At 39.1% G+C, this 19,857-nt stretch overlaps 1 protein-coding gene across 2 annotated transcripts; it reads right to left on the reverse strand.

Moving 5' to 3' along the window:
- Positions 1–767: 767 nt before the first annotated feature.
- Positions 768–3,953, reverse strand: LOC117553673 (C-type mannose receptor 2-like). 2 transcript variants are annotated; one of them, XM_034227687.1, is made up of 6 exons: positions 3,833–3,953; positions 3,484–3,653; positions 2,901–3,114; positions 1,966–2,301; positions 1,760–1,860; positions 768–1,300 (listed from the first exon to the last, which is right to left on the reverse strand). In XM_034227687.1, the coding sequence occupies exons 1-6, from the start codon at positions 3,867–3,869 to the stop codon at positions 1,184–1,186; spliced, it is 975 nt and encodes a 324-aa protein (XP_034083578.1). In that variant the 5' UTR covers positions 3,870–3,953; the 3' UTR covers positions 768–1,183. The 2 variants fall into 2 exon arrangements, with proteins under 2 accessions (XP_034083578.1, XP_034083579.1); XM_034227688.1 differs by having other exon boundaries at positions 1,221–1,300; positions 1,680–1,860.
- Positions 3,954–19,857: the final 15,904 nt, after the last annotated feature.

Here is a 19,857-nt window from a genome sequence, read left to right on the forward strand (position 1 = left end):
GAAGAATAAAGATTGAGTAAAGGATAGCACACGATAACAAGAGGACAAACCCTCTATTACAAAGTGCACCATGATGGATGGGGCTGAGGTCGAAGTGTTCTTAGGAAGGTTCATGTATAAAGAGAACTGAGCCGTGTCAGAAGCAAGACTCTGTTCATTCCTATATTCCACAATGTGTTTGACAGAAATACGACTGAACTGACTCGACTTCCAGCATCAGCCTCCATGGCGTTAGAACAGGACTTATTATTGGAACTGAAACACTCAGGTAATCTGAACAACACAGTAACTGAACTCTTCAGAAAGAAAGAAAGGAGGAAGGTTTTTGGGAACAAATAATCAAACGTATTGGTGAGTAATGGCTATAATGACTTTTATTTAACATTGTTGATATTTTGTTGTCATTTTATTAAGTAAATATTGTTGCTTCTGCTAGAGAGGATGTGCGGCGCAGCAGTGAAAGGAGGCTTGTTGAATTGTGTTGTTCGGTGGTCTCGCTTTAGTAATGGCATTCATTCTCGCTACATTAGAAACCTGTCTGTGATGCAGCGCCCTGTTATACTGCGTTAATGTTTCATCTTAATGGTTTCTATAGCCGTGACGTCATAATAATGCTATTAGGAGGTGGATTCATTCAGGTGGACACTACTGAAGGCCTAGGTGTGAAAGGCACGGCCTGTTACTGTTTTCAACATAACTCATTTGAAGATATTGTGAGACAAAAAATCAATAATTAGGATGCAAATAAAGAAACACATTTTCGTATGAAATTTCATTAAAGGTCTTTTTTTATTATTAATTTAATCTTGATCAAAATTCAACAAAAGCCAAACATGTTATTATTATCTCCCACCGGCCAAGCAAATACATTCAATAGTAAAACCCCTAAACATATTAAATTCATATATAACAAGGAAAAGCATCACATTCTCAATCTTCTATCAAAATGATCGTAACTGATTGATTATTCAGATCATTGTTGCAGCTGAATTCTGTAACACGAGGACTTTGAGGAAAGAAATATGCTTTTCATTTATTTAACAGCTGGTCTTATGTCTGTGAGCCCTCCTGTTGTTCATTGATAAGCCTAACAAGAGAAAACATTACAACTCTTATCTTATCTCGCTACTGATTGATTATTCAGATCATTGTTGCAGAAAAAATCACACTCAGCAATTCAGCTTTAGAGCTCATCCTTCTTCTTCTTCTCCTCCTCGTGGAAGACTTGTCCATCCGGCTGCTTCCTCCAGGCCACTTGGACGTTGTCGTCCAATCCCTGGGCCCTTAGGTTCTTTTTCGCCTGAGACACAAAAACTCATTATCATTATCGTTCCAGTAAAAACAGATGATTTCTCTTTAGCTCACTCATCTGAAATGGTAGCTGTTCCCCTTATTTCTTCCAGTGTAAAGGCTTACCTCAGGTTATGGAATAGTATTTGTACATGTTCCTAATGCATTTGGTGGCATGTGGCTAAGTTTCTGCTATTTACTTCTGCACATATTTACACGTCTTCTTACTAAATGCTTGGGTCCTGTTATTTGTGGCCAAAGTATTGAATGGATAATGGATATAGAATTTCATTCATGCTCATCTTGGTCCATTTCATTCGTATTGAAATTCATTTACTGCATTTTCTTTCGTTGAATTCATTATTCTTTAATAGTTCTTTGTTTCCTACCTCTTTCGTCTCTTGTTCTCATGTCATGGGAATTTCCTTTCTGGTGATGTTTTTGCATAAAAGTAGAAAACATGATTTACCTCCACCAACATCGCATCCAGAAAAGCTTGATCGTTCAGATCCACACCGTTTGGTTTCTGCACCCTCACCTTTATCACTTGCATTGAAACAGGCACAACAGCTAGAAACACAAACAAACTTCATCAGTCACAACGTTTATGGTGTCTTCGTTTTCAACAGACTCAATATCATCACTTGCTTTGACGTAGCTGTGAATTTTACTCACGTCCGTAGCAGATGAATGGTTTCTCCACTCCACAGTCCGCATCCTCCCATTTTCCAGAGTTGTTGAAAGCTGCAGCCACACAAACCTTTGAAGCACTGTAGTTAGGTTCATTTACTTTCCAGTACTTGAAGGAGGAGTTGCTTCCATCGGACCACTTCCAGGAGTCTCTGTAAAGGCCGATCCAATAATAATACCCTCCATGTACCAGCTCAACAATCTGCTGGTTCTCTGTCAGGTTTCTCACACTGGCCAGGTCTGTGTGGTGTTCTCTGCAGTAGCTCTGGGCCTCAGTCCAGTTCATTGAGCTCTTAGTGATGACAAATGTTGCATTCGGCCCTGAAAATGGACCCCAGAGAAGCTGAGTAGAAGCACCACGACATACAGCCTGACATCAATGCCACATCTCTGGTGGTATTGATGCCTTTATAACATAAAATATTACATTTAAATCCCACACATTTGTACTTTGTAATTTGTAGTTCTGGGGTTTTTCAAAAGATGAATGTTGGCAAGAAACTTTAGTAGTATCAGTGGTGGAATATTCAGATATTTGAGTAAAAGCAGAAGTACAACGATGTGAAGATACTGTGTTACAGGTTAAAGCTTCATTCAAATTATATTGATTCTATATTGTTCTTATTCTGTTTAGCACAGATGTATAAGATGTGAAACGTAACTACAATTCTGAAACAAGTTTGCAAAGAATTGTATATATATTGTATATCATTTCCTTTTACATTATCTTTGAAATGAAACCATGTGAGAATTTTAGTGAAAAGGGAAATGTCTTTAGTGGAACTGCTAACAAAAGAAAAAAAAGTCACAAAGAAAAAAGGTTGGGAACCGCTAGTTAGATAAAGACCAATGCATTGTATTTCAGAAGCTTAAAATATGATTTTAAATGTGTAATATTAATTTAAAGTTTATATTCTTACCTGTGACATCAAAGCAGATCGCCTGGAGGGCGTGATTACAATCATAATTAAACCATGTACCAGAATTAAGCAATGTGCATTGGTAATTTTGCCCGTTGCTTGGTTCCCCAGTCCTCCATCGTCTGAACTCTGTCTCCCCCGGTCCGTAGAAGCTTGGGTCTGACATCGACCACCTCCTGGTGTCCCGGTCATCGTGCAGCCCTATCCAGGCTGACTGAAAGCAAGAAAATATTATAATGATTACATCCTGTTGAATCTTTTAAAGCTGCTGCTGAAGAAAATGTGTATGTTTAATAAAGAGAAGGTTTGCCTCATGAGACCAGCCTTGGTACGTGGTGATCTAAAGGGAATCCCCTCAAGTCAACATTCATTCACAGCCTTGTTACTCTGAACCTCTTCCACTTTATTACAGGGTTTCATGCTATAGCTTTGGCTTAAAACATGTTCAACTCTGTTTTAATACTCAGGTTCCCATAGGACTTTAAAACAGGTTTAGCTTTCTGTAATAATCTCTCCTTTTTAAATGTAACTCTAAAAGAAATGTAATTCATTTGAATTGAAAGACAGAGAAAAGTGACCTCACTTGTTTGTATTGGCCTGCCATGTCGTTCAGGAGCTTCACAACCTCCATGCTGTCTACAGTGGCCAGGTCTGTGTGTTTCTCTCTGCAGTATCTCTGTGCTTCAGACATGGTCTTTGCTTCAGAAACAAAATGGTACTGACGTTCAGCATGTGAGGAGACAGCGCTCAGCCCTGCAGAGACACAGACACTTTGATTAGATTCAATATCAATTACTGAACCAACTTCTCCAAATTACATTAAAGTTAAACTGTAAATTAAAGAACTTAAGTAATTGTCAGAGGGAAACCAAAATAGAAAGTACTAAAAATTGCTAATGGGATAATATATTTTAAATAAAAATAATAATGACCTGAAAGAGCGATGATGATCAGAAGAACTGTTTCCATCCTTGTCTCTTCCCTGTTCCTCTCTTTTGGACAGAGACTGCAGATGTGCAGCTGTTTATATTATACATTAGGTCAAATGCAAAGTGGATATGGAACTGACACCTTTTTTACATCAGGCTTATTCACTTACATTTGCACATGCATTTACAAGGTAGGACCAATAGAGTAATGTGGGCGTAGGACTGGTGATGCACAGCAGGAAAACCAAATTCATGCCCATAAACAAAAACAATACAAAAAGTCTGAAACAACACTGATCATTTCATATAATGAGAAACCTTTACAGCTTACAAGCTAATACATTTAAAAGATCACAAAACCATTGAAAGAATTATTGCTCTAACTTCCAGCTTCATACTTTGGGTATTCTAGTAAAACATGTGTTCATGCTTTAATGTTACACAAACTTTATTTTCTTTGTGTCTGGATACCTGTTTCAAACGCTTTGTTGTAGCTGCTCAAAAGGGTTTTATTGTCACGGCAAAGGCTTGAGTCCATGTTCACCCTCTGATGGTGTTTACTGCAAACCAACATGAACTGAGACACATTCAGAATGTTTAGAGCAGCTTTACAATTAAAAAAGCTTTATGTTTTGAAACCTCACTTTTCAAAAATCACTTTATAGTCTAAAAGGCATTACCTATATTTAAAAAAAAAAAAAACGTCTTGTCATCCAGGATCTTGCATATATTCCGGCCAAACATCTCTCAACAAAGATTTCCCCCAACAAGAGGACATACCCTCCATTACAAAGTGCACCATGATGGATGGAGCTGAGGTCGAATTGTTCTTAGGAAGGTTCATGTATAAAGAGAACTGAGCCGTGTCAGAAGCAGGACTCTGTTCATTCCTATATTCCACAATGTGTTTGACAGAAATACGACTGAACTGACTCGACTTCCAGCATCAGCCTCCATGGCGTTAGAACAGGACTTATTATTGGAACTGAAACACTCAGGTAATCTGAACAACACAGTAACTGAACTCTTCAGAAAGAAAGAAAGGAGGAAGGTTTTTGGGTACAAATAATCAAACGTATTGGTGAGTAATGGCTATAATGACTTTTATTTAACATTGTTGATATTTTCTTGTCATTTTATTAAGTAAATATTGTTGCTTCTGCTAGAGAGGATGTGCGGCGCAGCAGTGAAAGGAGGCTTGTTGAATTGTGTTGTTCGGTGGTCTCGCTTTAGTAATGGCATTCATTCTCGCTACATTAGAAACCTGTCTGTGATGCAGCGCCCTGTTATACTGCGTTAATGTTTCATCTTAATGGTTTCTATAGCTGTGACGTCATAATAATGCTATTAGGAGGTGGATTCATTCAGGTGGACACTACTGAAGGCCTAGGTGTGAAAGGCACGGCCTGTTACTGTTTTCAACATAACTCATTTGAAGATATTGTGAGACAAAAAAACTATAATTAGGATGCAAATAAAGAAACACATTTTTGTATGACATTTCATTAAAGGTCTTTTTTTTTATTGGTGATTTAATCTTGATCAAAATTCAACAAAAGCCAAACATGTTATTATTATCTCCCACCGGCCAAGCAAAAACATTCAATAGTAAAACCCCTAAACATATTAAATTCATATATAACAAGGAAAAGCATTACATTCTCTTTCTTCTATCAAAATGATCGTAACTGATTGATTATTCAGATCATTGTTGCAGCTGAATTCTGTAACACGAGGACTTTGAGGAAAGAAATGTGCTTTTCATTTATTTAACAGCTGGTCTTATGTCTGTGAGCCCTCCTGTTGTTCATTGATAAGCCTTGAAACATGCACTTGTCAAGGATCAGAGGCACATTTTGCAAATGTGGTAGTAGTGTCAGGGAGAGTGAAGTAGGCAGGACCCAAGTGCAGAATTAAAAAATATATACCTTTATTTCAAGGCTAATATAACAACAGAACTCTTCCCAGTGAACAAAGTCAGGTCGAACAACAATCCAACAAAGACAGACAGAAAAACCAGAACTTAAATGCACACAAGACTAATCACACAAACAAGACACAGGTGCGGAGGGAGGAGAAAACACAGGGGCACCAGGTAAACACAATCAGGACATCAGACACAGGAGGGCAAACACAGAGACAGGAATCAACAGACAAGACAGGGGGTGAACACTATTCAAAATAAAACAGTAAACCAGAGACAGACAAAACACAACACAGACAGACTGTGACAAGTAGCCATCGGTCATCTTAAGATAAGATATACTTTATTGATCCCAAGTTTAACATTTTTTCATTGCAGTAGCATGTGTAAAAGTTGTAAATATGCAGTGGTGTTTATTTGTAAATCATTTAGTATAATCACACAAATTCTGTGTTTTATATTAAATAATTCTGTGTTCTTTATTTATTGAATGTTCAATACCTGACAAGGTCGGAGATGAAAAACTTGGGTCGCAGGTTCCTCAACAGTGCATTACAAGACATCTATCAATATCATATTCTGCACATTTCTTATTCTATCTACATACATCTTATAAGAGTATAATTATTATGTATAATATCAGTTAAAATAAGTGCTTCAACATAGTTAACATTGCAGGAAAGGTGATTGTCAAGTCCCAAAACAAATTATGCAATATTTTAAACGTTAAGTACTTTGTCAGGCTTAATATTTATCTGTAGATACCCCCAAAGCTGTTTTCTTATTTAAAAGAAGACCTTAACCTAAAGTATTCTTTAATGTTTGAATAAAGCCTTATTTGTTTGTCTGTTTTGCACATCCTCCTATTCATATCTTTGGACATCCGGCACTAAACTGTTTTATTGTAGAGATCACTTACAGTATCTTCTTGATATGTTCTATTCTATATTTCTATCATTGACCTTCTACTTTCCCCCTATGAAAGTATGTAATCTTAATATTGTTATGTTTTCATCAGATATAACATATTCAACAAAGAAATTCAATAACGTGCTTTAACCACTAGGCGGTGCGGGTTATAAAACGGTCACGTTTACAGTGTTAACACAATACATTATACTTTCCAGTATACGTTTCCAGTTTAGTTTATGACGGATGTATTTTGTTATGGACACATATATTGTTTTGATATTTGTAACATCAAACTGACAGAAAATATGTTCTTAACATTTCTGACCTCCTGCTAAGTTATGAACCATCCAGATCTCTCAGGTCTTCAGGGACTGGTCAGCTTTCTGTCCCCAGAGTCAGAACTAAACATGGTAAAGCAGCGTTCAGTTATTATGCTCCAAATATCTGGAACAAACTCCCAGAAACCTGCAGGTCCGCTACAACTCTGACTACTTTTAAATCCAGGCTGAAGACTTTTCTTTTTGCCGCTGCTTTTAATTGAACTATTCATATCTTAGACTGCACTGTAACTTTTATCCATGTACTTTTTCTTTTAATGTTTATTTTATTAGCTTTTCTTTTTAATGACTCATTTTAAATGCCATTTTCTTAATGTCTTTCGTTTGTTGTAAAGCACTTTGAATTGCCTTGTGTTGAAAGGTGCTATATAAATAAACTTGCCTTGCCTTAACATGACCCAGTGGCCTAGTTAATACAAATACATTATCAAATATAATATTCAAATGAACTCTTATTTTGAAAATACAGCTTCCTGTGTTTGAATGAGCTGCTCCGACCCTCGGTCCTGACGGACTCCAAAAGTCAGACATAATGCGACATTATTGTTACGATTATTGTGTTATGTCACGTTTTCTATGTCTTGGTTTGGGCGTTTTTCTGTTCTCCCTGTCATGTTTTCCTCTTGTTATATTGTCTGGTCCTTTTCCCTGTGTTTTTCCTCCCGTCGTTAGTTTCCCTGGTGTGTCTAGTTGTCTGATTGTTTTCACCTGTGGCCCTTGTGGTTCTCCTCCCCTGCCCGGCTGTGTCTCGTCTTGTGATTACCCCTCCCTGTATTTAGTCTCTTCCTGTGTTCAGTGTCGGTTCGTCTTGTGTTGTGAGTAAGTCTCCGGTGAGTGTTCTGTTTTCATTATAGCCTTGAAATAAAGGAATTTTCACTTTGATCTGCATTTGGGTCCTGCTTCCTTCACACACCGTAACATTACGAACCGACCAAAATGGACCCAGCAGATGATCATTTTGAGATGGAACTACAACATTTTTCCTTTTAATTGGCTTGCTGCTATGATTGGTGGAAGGGAGCATCCAGTGTTCTGCAGAAGGAGGCCGCTCTGGTAGAGGCGCACCGGTTGGCTATGGAGAAACCAGACTTGGTGAAATTCTTACCTGGCTGGATTTTGAACTTCCTCTGGGTGTGTGATTTCCAGCCTGCTGACTACAAACGTCTCCGTTGTTCCGTCTGAAGTCAGCCCGTGCTTCTGCCCCAGTTCCTGCTCCTGTCCAGGAGTTGTATTCCGGAACTCGGCTGGCTTATGGAGGTCCACGGAGTATTCAGGCGGCTGCTAAGAGGAGTCGTCGCAAGGCCAGGCTAGCAGCCCGAGTAGCCATGGTTCCGGCTACAGAACCGGTCCACACAGCCATGGTTCCAGACCCAGTTCTGGCCCCAGCAGCCATGTTTCCGGCTCCAGAACCGGACCTTACAGCCATGTTTCCGGCTCCAGAACCGGACCTTACAGCCATGTTTCCGGCTCCAGAACCGGACCTTACAGCCATGTTTCCGGCTCCAGAACCGGACCTTACAGCCATGATTCTGGCTTCAATTCCGGCCCCCGTAGCCATGGTTCCAGACCCAGCTCTGGCCCCAGCTGCCACAGTCCCATCTTAAGTTTCCTCTCGAGTCCCCTCTCCAGTCACTTCTCTAGTCCCCTCTCTGGTCCCTTCCCGAGTCCCTCCTCTAGTCCCATCTCTAGTCCCTACTCAAGTCCCTCCTCTAGTCAATTCCCTAGTCCCATCTCTAGTCCCATCTCTAGTCCCTCCTTTAGTCCCCTCTCGAGTCCCCTCTCCAGTTCCCCTCTCCAGTTCCCTCTCGAGTTCCCTCCTCTAGTCCCTCCTCTAGTCCCTCCTCTAGTCTCTCCTCGAGTCCCCTCTCTAGTTCCCCCTTGGTTCCCCTCTCGAGTTTCCTCTCCAGTCCCCTCTCGAGTCACGTCTCAAGTCCCTACCCAATGTCCTGGTCCGTTGGAGGTTCCGCTGGGGGTCCTGCCAACCCTTTGTCCTGTTCCGTTAGAGGTCCCGCCATCTACTCTCCAGCCGGGGGTCCTGCCAACCCTTTGTCCTGTCCCGTTGGAGGTCCCGCCGTCTACTCTCCTGCCGGGGGTCCTGCCAACCCTTTGTCCTGTCTCGTTGGAGGTCCTGCCGTCTACTCTCCTGCCGGGGGTCCCGTGTCCTGGTCCTCTTCCGTGGGGGATCCTGCCGAGGCCTGTCCCACCAGCTCCGACACCGGGTCCTGCCCGGCCTCCGGAGCTGTCCCGTCAGCGCCTTCCTGCCCGGCCTCCGGAGCTGTCTGGTCTTCGCCCTCGAGCCCGGCCCCCTGACTTTCCCGGCCGCGGTCCTCGCCCTCATGCTCGGCCCCCTGAGTTCGCCCGCGATGGCCTTCGCCCCTCCATAACCCCCTTCTCGGCTTCTGCCTTGCCCCCGGGCCGTCTGCCCGAGATCCCTTCCGGGTCCTCCGTGGTGCTCTTGGGTTGTCAGCCCAGACCCGTCCTCCGGACCCCCTCCACCCACCCTGGTGGCCTTAGTTTTATATCCCTCCTCCGGTCCCACTCCACCCACCCTGCTGGACATTGTTTTTTTGTTTTTTTTTGGACATTTATGGGACTGTTTTGGTGTTTTAGGGACGTCTGGAATCCGTCCCTTGAAGGGGGGGTTCTGTTACGATTATTGTGTTATGTCACGTTTTCTATGTCTTGGTTTGGGTGTTTTGCTGTTCTCCCTGTCATGTTTTCCTCTTGTTATATTGTCTGGTCCTTCTTCCTGTGTTTTTCCTCCCGTCGTTAGTTTCCCTGGTGTGTCTAGTTGTCTGATTATTTTCACCTGTGGCCCTTGTGTTTCTCCTCCCCTGCCCGGCTGTGTCTCGTGATTACCCCTCCCTGTAGTTAGTCTTGTCTCTGCCTGTGTTCAGTGTCGGTTCGTCTTGTGTTGTGAGTAAGTCTCCGGTGAGTTTTTTCTTTTCATTATAGCCTTGAAATAAAGGAATTTTCACTTTATTCTGCGTTTGGGTCCTGCTTCCTTCACACACCGTAACAATTATACAATCAAACAAATAAACACGAGAATAATTGTGTCTTATTGTTGAGTAAATAACAGTGTGTGGTTTAGAAAACAATACAGATTTCAGTATTCTGAGCCCCTACTCTCCCCATAACTGACGGCAACAAAAGTCCAACATTATAAAATTTAAAATAAAGAAGTAAAAACAATAAGTGTGGCTTGATATTGAGTAAGAAAAAGGTTGATAAATGCTGTGAGAATGGGTCTGCGGAGAGCATTTCTCCGCGATCCCAACTCGTCTATTAACAACGTTTAGGGAGCTCTATGCAAGTCAATGGGACGCCCTGATAGTTGAATACACTGCTTTTGATAGTGACGCCAAGGGATCCTGACATAACTTCACTATAGTACGAGTTGGGAGAGAGAATGTGTTCCTTTTTAATCTCCTTTAGTTTAGGATACACTCGACCACCCTTTTAGAAATGAAAGGAGAAAATGTTGTATATATTTTAATGAAATAATGTTGTTCACTGTTGTTCATGTTTATAAATCATCAGCACAAAGAGCATCATCAGCACAAAGAGCAAAGTATCTACATGCGCTTATAGTAATCTACTGTTTCCTCATGGCAGACGCACATCAATAACATCCGCTGGCCAATCATTCACAGCCTAATGTTAGTGCAGTCAGATTCTCTTTGCACCGCAGTTGTCTTTTCCTGAGTCCTGATGTATTCTGCATTTTCTCTTAACCCTATGATGTTTAACTCAGAAGTTAAGGAATAGTGGTTTGGAAAAGACGATAGGATAATTTTTTGAAATTGAACCGCAACCTGTGTGGTCAAAAAGGTCATCAATGAAACTTGTTAGAAACATATCACTCATCACCAGCTTGAGCTTCAACCTCAGGATCCATGTATTTATTATCCTCTCAAGAATGGAAGTAGTCATCACATACAGAGCATTTAGTTCAACTAGTTCCTGAACAGTGTCCTTCACACGCTGATATACAAGAGAGGGAGTTACAGTCACAAGATGGAGGAATAGAAAGCAGTATTCAATGTTTAATTCAGATTAGCTAAAACCCACGTAAGCAATAAACATGACAGTCAAATGTCTCTCTCCATAGGGGCTGAATCATCATGTTAATCGTTGTCACATAGCTGTCATATGCTTAAAACAGTCCTGATGCTCTTCTAGGTAATCATATATCCTGTCATGTTCACAGCTACAGTTGGGCCTTTGTTATCATGTTACTCTGATATTGGAAAAGTACATTCGGTATTTTCCCAACAAAACTTCAAGAGCCACATTACACTGAAGCACGAATAGCAAAAGAAGGAAACGGAGGTAAAGGGAAGAATCACATATACATATTCAAAGTTCTCTGGCTTTCATTGACTTCCTGCTGACTCTTCCAATAAATTCATCAGTCCATCTTTGGTCTGTTCCCCTTTTCGTCCTTTGCATACAGCTGATACTGCATGTTTGTTTCAAAGTGTATGTGGGTGTCATCGTAAAAGTAGTGTGTTTGTTTTACATGTTCAAATGTTTGCATGTAGGCTAGTTTGTTAGGAAATACTGTTGCCCATGTCTTGACCAGGGCTCCATTGGATGATAAGTTTTCCATTCTCAATGGGACTTGAATAATTGTTTAATAATAATACATTTAAAAAACATTGCGTGAGGACATTTGTATTTGTTACAGCAAGAAAAGAGCCAAAGACAGATTAATGTTAACAAGAAGCATAGCAAATATTAAAGATACAAAAATTACACAATTTACAAAATACACATCCTGTAACAGTTCTAACTAGGGCTGCTCAATTAATCGTATTTTAATCGCAATTACGATTATGGCTTGCAACAATTACGACAACAACGTAATCGAAATAAAACGATTATTTTTTATGATTATTATTACTTTATTTTTTTTTATTGATTTTTTTCTTTTGGGTTTTTTAGTTGAATTATACTTAAAGTTCAGGGTAATCAACTGTTAAAAACATACTGTTCACATTGTTCTCCTATAAATGGATGTTTTTAAAGTCAATGAATAATCGCATTTAATAATCGCAATTACAATTATTGACCCAAATAATCGAGATTATGATTTTTGCGATAATCGAGCAGCCCTAATTCTAACAGCTATTTACGGCATATGTATATATTGCACATAATTGGTATTGCACAACAAGGGGTGTTTTAGTCTTTGTTGTTATATGTGTGGGGGTCTACCAGGGACCATGAGGGTTATACAGTCTGACCGCTGCAGGAAGGAAGGAGCTGTGAATATCTCTCTGTGAGACATTGAGCACAAAGCTGGCCTTCCTTACCAGTCTGTTCAGTCTCTTCCTGTCAGCAGCCGAGATGCTGCAGCCCCAGCAGGCCACACCATAGAAGATGGCTGATTATTTATTTATTCGTTTATTTAGCAGGGACAATGCACATCAATGAACACTTAAAACAATCAAATGTGTCAAGCGTAAATATGCCAGATTTAGCTTGGAGCTAATTTCCATCCGCAGTCCCTCACATACAACATTTAAGAAAATTACATTTTACAAACATAGCAAAAACAAATACATGATAATATGCAAAAAGTACAAAAGAGCAAGAGCAGCATACAATAATTTAACACATGGTAATACAATATGGCAGCAACGACATATAAAGTGCAAGAGAAGATACAAGAGATACATAAAGTGCGAGAGATGATACCCCTGTGTTAAAGTGCATTAAGCGGTGATTGCATGTCTGTTTGTTTCTCAAGCTATTGAGAGTGGGACAATGCTGTATCTCAGTTGGGAGGCTATTACAGAATGAGCCACCTTTAATTGAAAGTACATTTTGTCCAAAAGTGGTCCGTCTGCAGTGGACTTCACAGTCTCCTCTGGTTTCTGACCTAGTGCAGCGTCCCTAAGGGGGGGGGGGGCAGTCCATGGAAACATTTATAAATAAAGCACATACTTTTAAAAGACTTGAAAATTGTCAAAACTCAAGAAATTGTGTTTTTCAAGGATGGTGCAGTGGTGGTATGAATATGGCTTTCTGTCAACAACCCTGTCTCCTAAAAAATACGTTCCCACAGAACTAAACTGCATTCTGAATTACGTTTAGCTTGAAACGTATTTACTCCCACGTTACGTTCGTTATGAACGTATCTAAAATACGTTTATTTTCTACATATCTTCTAGAAACATATTTTCTCCCACGTTACGTTCCTTATGAACGTATCTTAAATACGTTTATTTTCTACATATCTTTGCCATTTATTGTCTTGCTTATAATAATGATAATAGTCATTTATAAATATAATTTTAGAGCACACATTTGAAATCGAGAATCAGGCTCGATATATGGTTAAATTAAAATCAGTAGGCGAGGCTGTAATTTCGGCAGCTGTTACTCTCATGAGCGAGGCAGAAAATAATAGTTTTAACATGACAAAAAGCTGCTGTGTCGTTTACCTCAAACATTAAAACAAATCCAGAGTTACGTGTTTCTGTACTTCCTCTAAGAAGAAAAGACAGTAAAAGAAGAGCTCTGTGGCTTCAGGCTTGATCGCCGTTCAAATGACAGCGTTGGTTTCCCCAAAAGTGGGCGGGGCTGTAAAGTGACGTAGATTTTACTATCATCTATTATTCAAAACCATTCTATGTATTCTAATGTAAATTACATGCCAGTGTTTTATCTTTTTATTTATTTGTTTTTATTTTAAATCGTATAAACGTCTGTGAGGAAAATAAATGGGGTTTAGAGCCTCAAAATACTGAAATCTGTATTTTTTTAAATCTTTTCCTTCTAATTTGTTATTCTTTTCTAAATAACACACTGTTATTTACTCAACAATAACACACAATTATCCTTGTTTTTATTTATTTGTTTAATTCTATAATCTTGGGCTTTTTAGCCGTAAATAAAGTCACCAGAAACAGACGGGACATTTCGAGATTTAGGATGGCCGAAGACACTACACTACCCATAATCCCCAGCTATCGTTTGGGACTACAGTCCCGTTGACAAACCCCGTGATGTTGGAGTGGCAGTGCGCCAAGGTTACGCCGAGCGTCAAGCTCTTTGAAATGGAACGAAACCACGGCAGACTATTCAAAACTGGACTCGAACGCCCCCCGAGAAATACACATGCTGGCTATTGTGTTTCGCAACATGTTCTCTATGGCACGTATCTACTGGGAATTGTAGTTTTAAAAGACGTTTTTCCCAAAATTAGAAGTTGCCAGTATTAAACTGTGTACAGCCCTGGAGGTTTAGGCGATAGGAAACACATTGGTGTGTACACATTTAAAACATGTAATTACTAAATGGGTAAAAATCGCTTATATCCATAATGGGCAGCATTAATATATACCCACACGACAGCTTACTTTGTAATTCTACTCCACTACAATTCAGAGGTTAACCTGGTATTTTTACTCCACTACATTTAGTTTAGTTACTTTGCAGATTCTGATTAATGATGTGAAATATAAACAACCCTTAAAGCAGACTTTAGTTACACGTGAGTAAAATTCAGGGAAGGTGATTGTCAAGTGCCAACAATCAGGAGAGATATTTGATAGGTGGTGCTTGAGAAGACGAAACATTTATCTGCAGATCTCTATAAAGTATATTCATTACTCGTTATTCTCTACTAATAGTTAATTAAAAACTGTATAATGGCTATTTTGCACATCCCTTTCAAGATTTCAAGATTTTCTAAGGTTTATTGATCATATACACAACTTGGGTCGCAGGTTCCTCAACAGCGTATTACAAGACATCTATCAATATGTGTGTACCTCCACCATTAAACTGTCATATTCTGCACATTTCTTATTCTACCTACATACATAAGAGTATAATTAATGTGTATAATATCAGTTAAAAGAAGTGCTTCAACATAGTTAACATTGCAGGAAAGCAATATATTAGACGTTAAGTACTTTGTCAGGCTTAATATTTATCTGTATATAGATACCCCCAAAGCTTTTTTCTTGTTTAAAATAAGACCTTAACCTAAAGTATTCTTTAATGTGTTAATAAAGGTTAATTCGTTTTTCTGTTTTGCACATCCTCCTATTAATATCTTTGTACATCCGGCACTAAACTGTTTTATTGTAGAGATCACTTATAGTATCTTCTTGACTTTTTATATTCTATATTTCTATCATTGACCTTCTACTTTCCCCCTATGAAAGTATGTACTCTTAATATTGTTTTCATCAAATAACATTATTCAACAAAAATAATTCAATAACGTGCTTTAACCACTAGGCGGTGCACACAAGGTACACACAGCATACTAATAATAACTTTGTATTATTAGTGTAGAACACTTATGTATGTATAACATCTGAAGATGTGTAGTTTTATTCATGTTTTTACATAATTTTACAGGATATTGCTATATTATTTCACATGTTTTACTTCTACACATTAATATCTGATTTGTAAAACATCACAGACAGAAAGGTATATCCGTCATTTAATGGTACGCTATTGAAATTCTGAATCCATAGATGTGTCTCCCATCACCCAAATCCCCTGACTATTCTCTCAACTCAGTATTTACATTCTTATATTCAAAGAAAATCAGTAATATCTTTAAAAACTACAAGTCCTTTTCTATCAGCTGTGCACCGTTATGGTGTAAATATAACCTATTATCTACCAATTGGATCAAATATAAAAGTCAGCCGAATTACTATTGATACTGCAAGGAGACGTATTTTGTGAAAAGAAATTGAAGATGTTGTTTAATTGTTGATATATTTATGATCCACATCAAGTATTCAGTTTTGGCGGCAGTTCCTCATGTTTGTCTAGAAGTCTTCTCATCAGGGCTCTATAAATAAAGAACTACGGCAGATGTATAATATTTAATGCAGCCGAACCGTGTATTACAATGCCGTTATGTGATGACTTACAAAGAGAAAAGCAAGAACACTCTGAATTAGGTATTATTTTATTTTTCGTTTTCGGATATCACAACTTATTAACACCATATCCCAGCGTTTATTGCGGCTAAAACATCCAATCAACGAGCTTCAAGCTGAGGATCTTGGGTAATCAGTTCGGTGGGTTTGTGGTGTGTATCGCTCGAAATGTCCCGTCTGTTTCCGGTGACTTTATTTACGGCTAAAAAGCCCAAGATTATAGAATTAAACGAATAAATAAAAACAAGGATAATTGTGTGTTATTGTTGAGTAAATAACAGTGTGTTATTTAGAAAAGAATAACAAATTAGAAGGAAAAGATTTTAAAAAATACAGATTTCAGTATTTTGAGGCTCTAAACCCCATTTATTTTCCTCACAGACGGGAAAAAAGTCCGACATTATACGATTTAAAATAAAAACAAATAAATAAAAAGATAAAACACTGGCATGTAATTTACGTTAGAATAAATAGAATGGTTTTGAATAATAGATGATAGTAAAACGTCACTTTACAGCTCGCCCACTTTTGGGGAAACCAACGCTGTCATTTGAACGGCGATCAAGCCTGAAGCCACAGAGCTCTTCTGTTACTGTCCTTTCTTCTTAGAGGAAGTACAGAAACAAGTAACTCTGGATTTGTTTTAATCTTTGAGGTGCAATAAACGACACAGCAGCTTTTTGGCATGTTAAAACTATTATTTTCTGCCTCGCTCATGAGAGTAACAGCTGCCGAAATTACAGCCTCGCCTACTGATTTTAATTTAACCATATATCGAGCCCGATTCTCGATTTCAAATGTGTGCTCTAAAATGATATTTATAAATGACTATTATCATTATTATAAGCAAGGCAATAAATGGCAAAGATATGTAGAAAATAAACGTATTTAAGATACGTTCATAACGAACGTAACGTGGGAGAAAATACGTTTCTAGAAGATATGTAGAAAATAAACGTATTTAAGATACGTTCATAACGAACGTAACGTGGGAGAAGATATGTTTCTAGAAGATATGTAGAAAATAAACGTATTTGAGATACGTTCATAACAAACGTAACGTGGGAGAAAATACGTTTCTAGCTAAACGTAATTGAGAATGCAGTTTAGTTCTGTGGGAACGTAATTTTTAGGAGACAGGGTTGCTGTCAAACACCTTGATAGCTCTCTTAGCTGTTCTGTGGGTTTCAGGTTTGTGGCACAAGCAAACGACCAGTTTGTTAAACAGTGTTCAATGTGGGATATAATCATACAGTGGAGGTATGACTTTGCAGCACTGACAGTTAAGAAAGGTCTAATTTGTTTAAAATGTTGCAAGTTGGATTGAATAGTATTGGATACTTTCTTGATGTGTTTCTTAAAAGTCAAGTTCAAGTCCATTATGACTCCAAGATACTTGAAGTTGGAGTCTAGTTCTATTTCTGCTCCGTTTAAAAACACGTTGGATCCTTCGATTTTGACTGGTGTTGAGAGTTTTCGTATGTTTAATACTTAAAACGAAAGTTAGTAATAATCAAATATAATCAATTATATTCTTGTATAACCCACAATGAAAATGCTTCATATTTTAGGTTTTTCTATAGTTACAGTATAAACAAAACCAAGTGGTTTGTTAAGTTGAGTGTAAGGCCTTTAAGAGTTATGGGTGTCTCTGATAAGAGAGTAGGCTGTTTTTTCCCTCTCCTCTGACAGCAGTTCACAGGGAGGGGGGCTCCTTACTGAAGGAGAAAAACATGTCGGGTCATGTCCAGCCCTGTACATTAGAGGCAATGCCCAGTTTTCCACAAATTGGGTGTGGAGGAGGTGTTTGTTTTTTGGGGTTTCGATCCGTTTTTTTGAGCATAAAGAGATCGGTTTTTTGAGAGAGCGCGAGAGAGAGGGGGGTTTCCCCTGGTAGACTCTCTCCCGGTAGGCTTTGTCCTTCAGAGCTGGGTTAATAGCTCTCGGTAAGGTTCTCTCAAACTTGGTAAATATCTCTGATATTTGTTGGTTGAAATGCTGAGTGAATTTGATTGAAATGCTGAGTGAATTTCTTTGAATGCTGAGTGAATTTCTTGGTTGGAATGCTGAGTGGAATGATTTGATGGGAGATGTGGTTGTGAGTGTGGTTGTGATTAGGAACCGCCACCGTGAGGATCTTCCTCCGAAATACCTGCGGGAGATAGGTATGTGTTTCCCCAAATGTCTTTCTTTTTGGTGTCTATATACGCCGGGATCCGGAGTCATGGATGATCCTGCACTCCTCTGTCCTGGATCGCAAGCCCTGGATCTTGAGTCGTGGCTGTGGTCCTGGATCATAGGTCCTCGATGGATATCCTCATGGATTCATCTTCCTATTATACACACATGCATTTCCAAACATTTGGACTACCTATGTTGCAAATGTATTATCTTTTCAATTTACACACGGCATCTATTGCACGTCTGTCCGTCCTGGGAGAGGGATCCCTCCTCTGTTGCTCTCCCTGAGGTTTCTCCCATGTTCCCCTTTAAACTGTGGGTTTTCTTCGGAAGTTTTTCCTTGTACGATGTGAGGGTCTAAGGACAGAGGGTGTCGTATTGTCATACTGATATTTTGTACAAACTGTAAAGTCCACTGAGACAAATGTAACATTTGTGATATTGGGCTATATAAATAAACATTGATTGAAACATTGATGGATGTTAGTACCCGCCATCTGTGTCGGAAAAAAGGTATGAAACTGATGTGAATTGATTTGGTGAATGAAAAGTTGAATGCGCTTTTTATTGTCACCGGTCTTTTTACGAGGAAATACCTCTAAATTCTATCGGGAGATTTTAAAATGTCACAACTGAATTGGGCAGTTGACATTAAATATTTTGGTAATAAATGTAAGACTGTGAATTAAAGTTTCATATTTGAACATGATCACAGCACCATTTTTTTGAGTATGATTATAATGTTGTAAAGAGAGAAGGTAAAAACCCTCTATTAGTTTGGACCTATTTTTCTTCAAATAAACTGAATCCCACCTTTTGGACTGGGATAACTTAAAAGACACCTGTGCTCTCCTCTCCTGCTTAAAAGGTAAGACTGCACCCTGCCACACACACTTAGGTAGGAGCACACTCCATTTACTGATATCAAAATCCTTCGGGATCGCTTAAACAGATTAAAAAAGAGTTGTCTGAATTGAAACAGCAGTTAATTGAACCTGGTTCTTCGGGGGGTTAGTAGAGGTGAGATCTTGCTGACGTTGGTGGATCTGAGCCAAGCAGCAAACTTACATAGACTCAATAACTTCGGTCAGGTCAATTAGTAGGTCTGAGTAATTTACCGGAATAAATTATCAGGACCTCACCGACTCTAAACACTGGTTGTTTACTGAACATCATGCAGACTGGTTTTTTTACGTTTGACTGCAAGCATATGTTGTTCAGCCAGTGTTGAACCTTGTCCAATGCATTTGAGAGACAAGATTAGATCATCTCAGTGTTTTCCCCCGAATAAAGATGACAGCATCATCGGCATACATTTGCACATTCAACTCAGGACATACATTAGGCAAGTCATTAATGTACAGTGCAAAAAGTAACGGTCCAAGAACGGATCCTTGTGGAACCCCAACAAGGTTGACAAGGTAGGGGGATTTGGCCCTGTTGACCAAAACACACTGTTTTCTGTTCAATAAGTAAGACTCAAACCAATGTATAGAAACTGCCGAAAATTTGAAATGAGTCAGCTTCTAAGCAGCGCTTGGTGGTCAACAGTGTCAAATTACATTACATTACCTTACCTTACCTTAGACTCTTTTATCCAAAGCAACTAACATACTCAATACTGTGGGCAATCCCCACAGGAGCAATTTGGGGTGAAGTGTCTCAGGGACACAACGACATGCTGACTGCAGTGGGGTTTGAACCTGTGACCATCTGATACCCATACCAAGGCTCTATCCATTGTGCCAC

Source organism: Gymnodraco acuticeps, unplaced genomic scaffold, assembly GCF_902827175.1.
Source record: "Gymnodraco acuticeps unplaced genomic scaffold, fGymAcu1.1, whole genome shotgun sequence".
Taxonomy (NCBI): Eukaryota; Metazoa; Chordata; class Actinopteri; order Perciformes; family Bathydraconidae; genus Gymnodraco; species Gymnodraco acuticeps.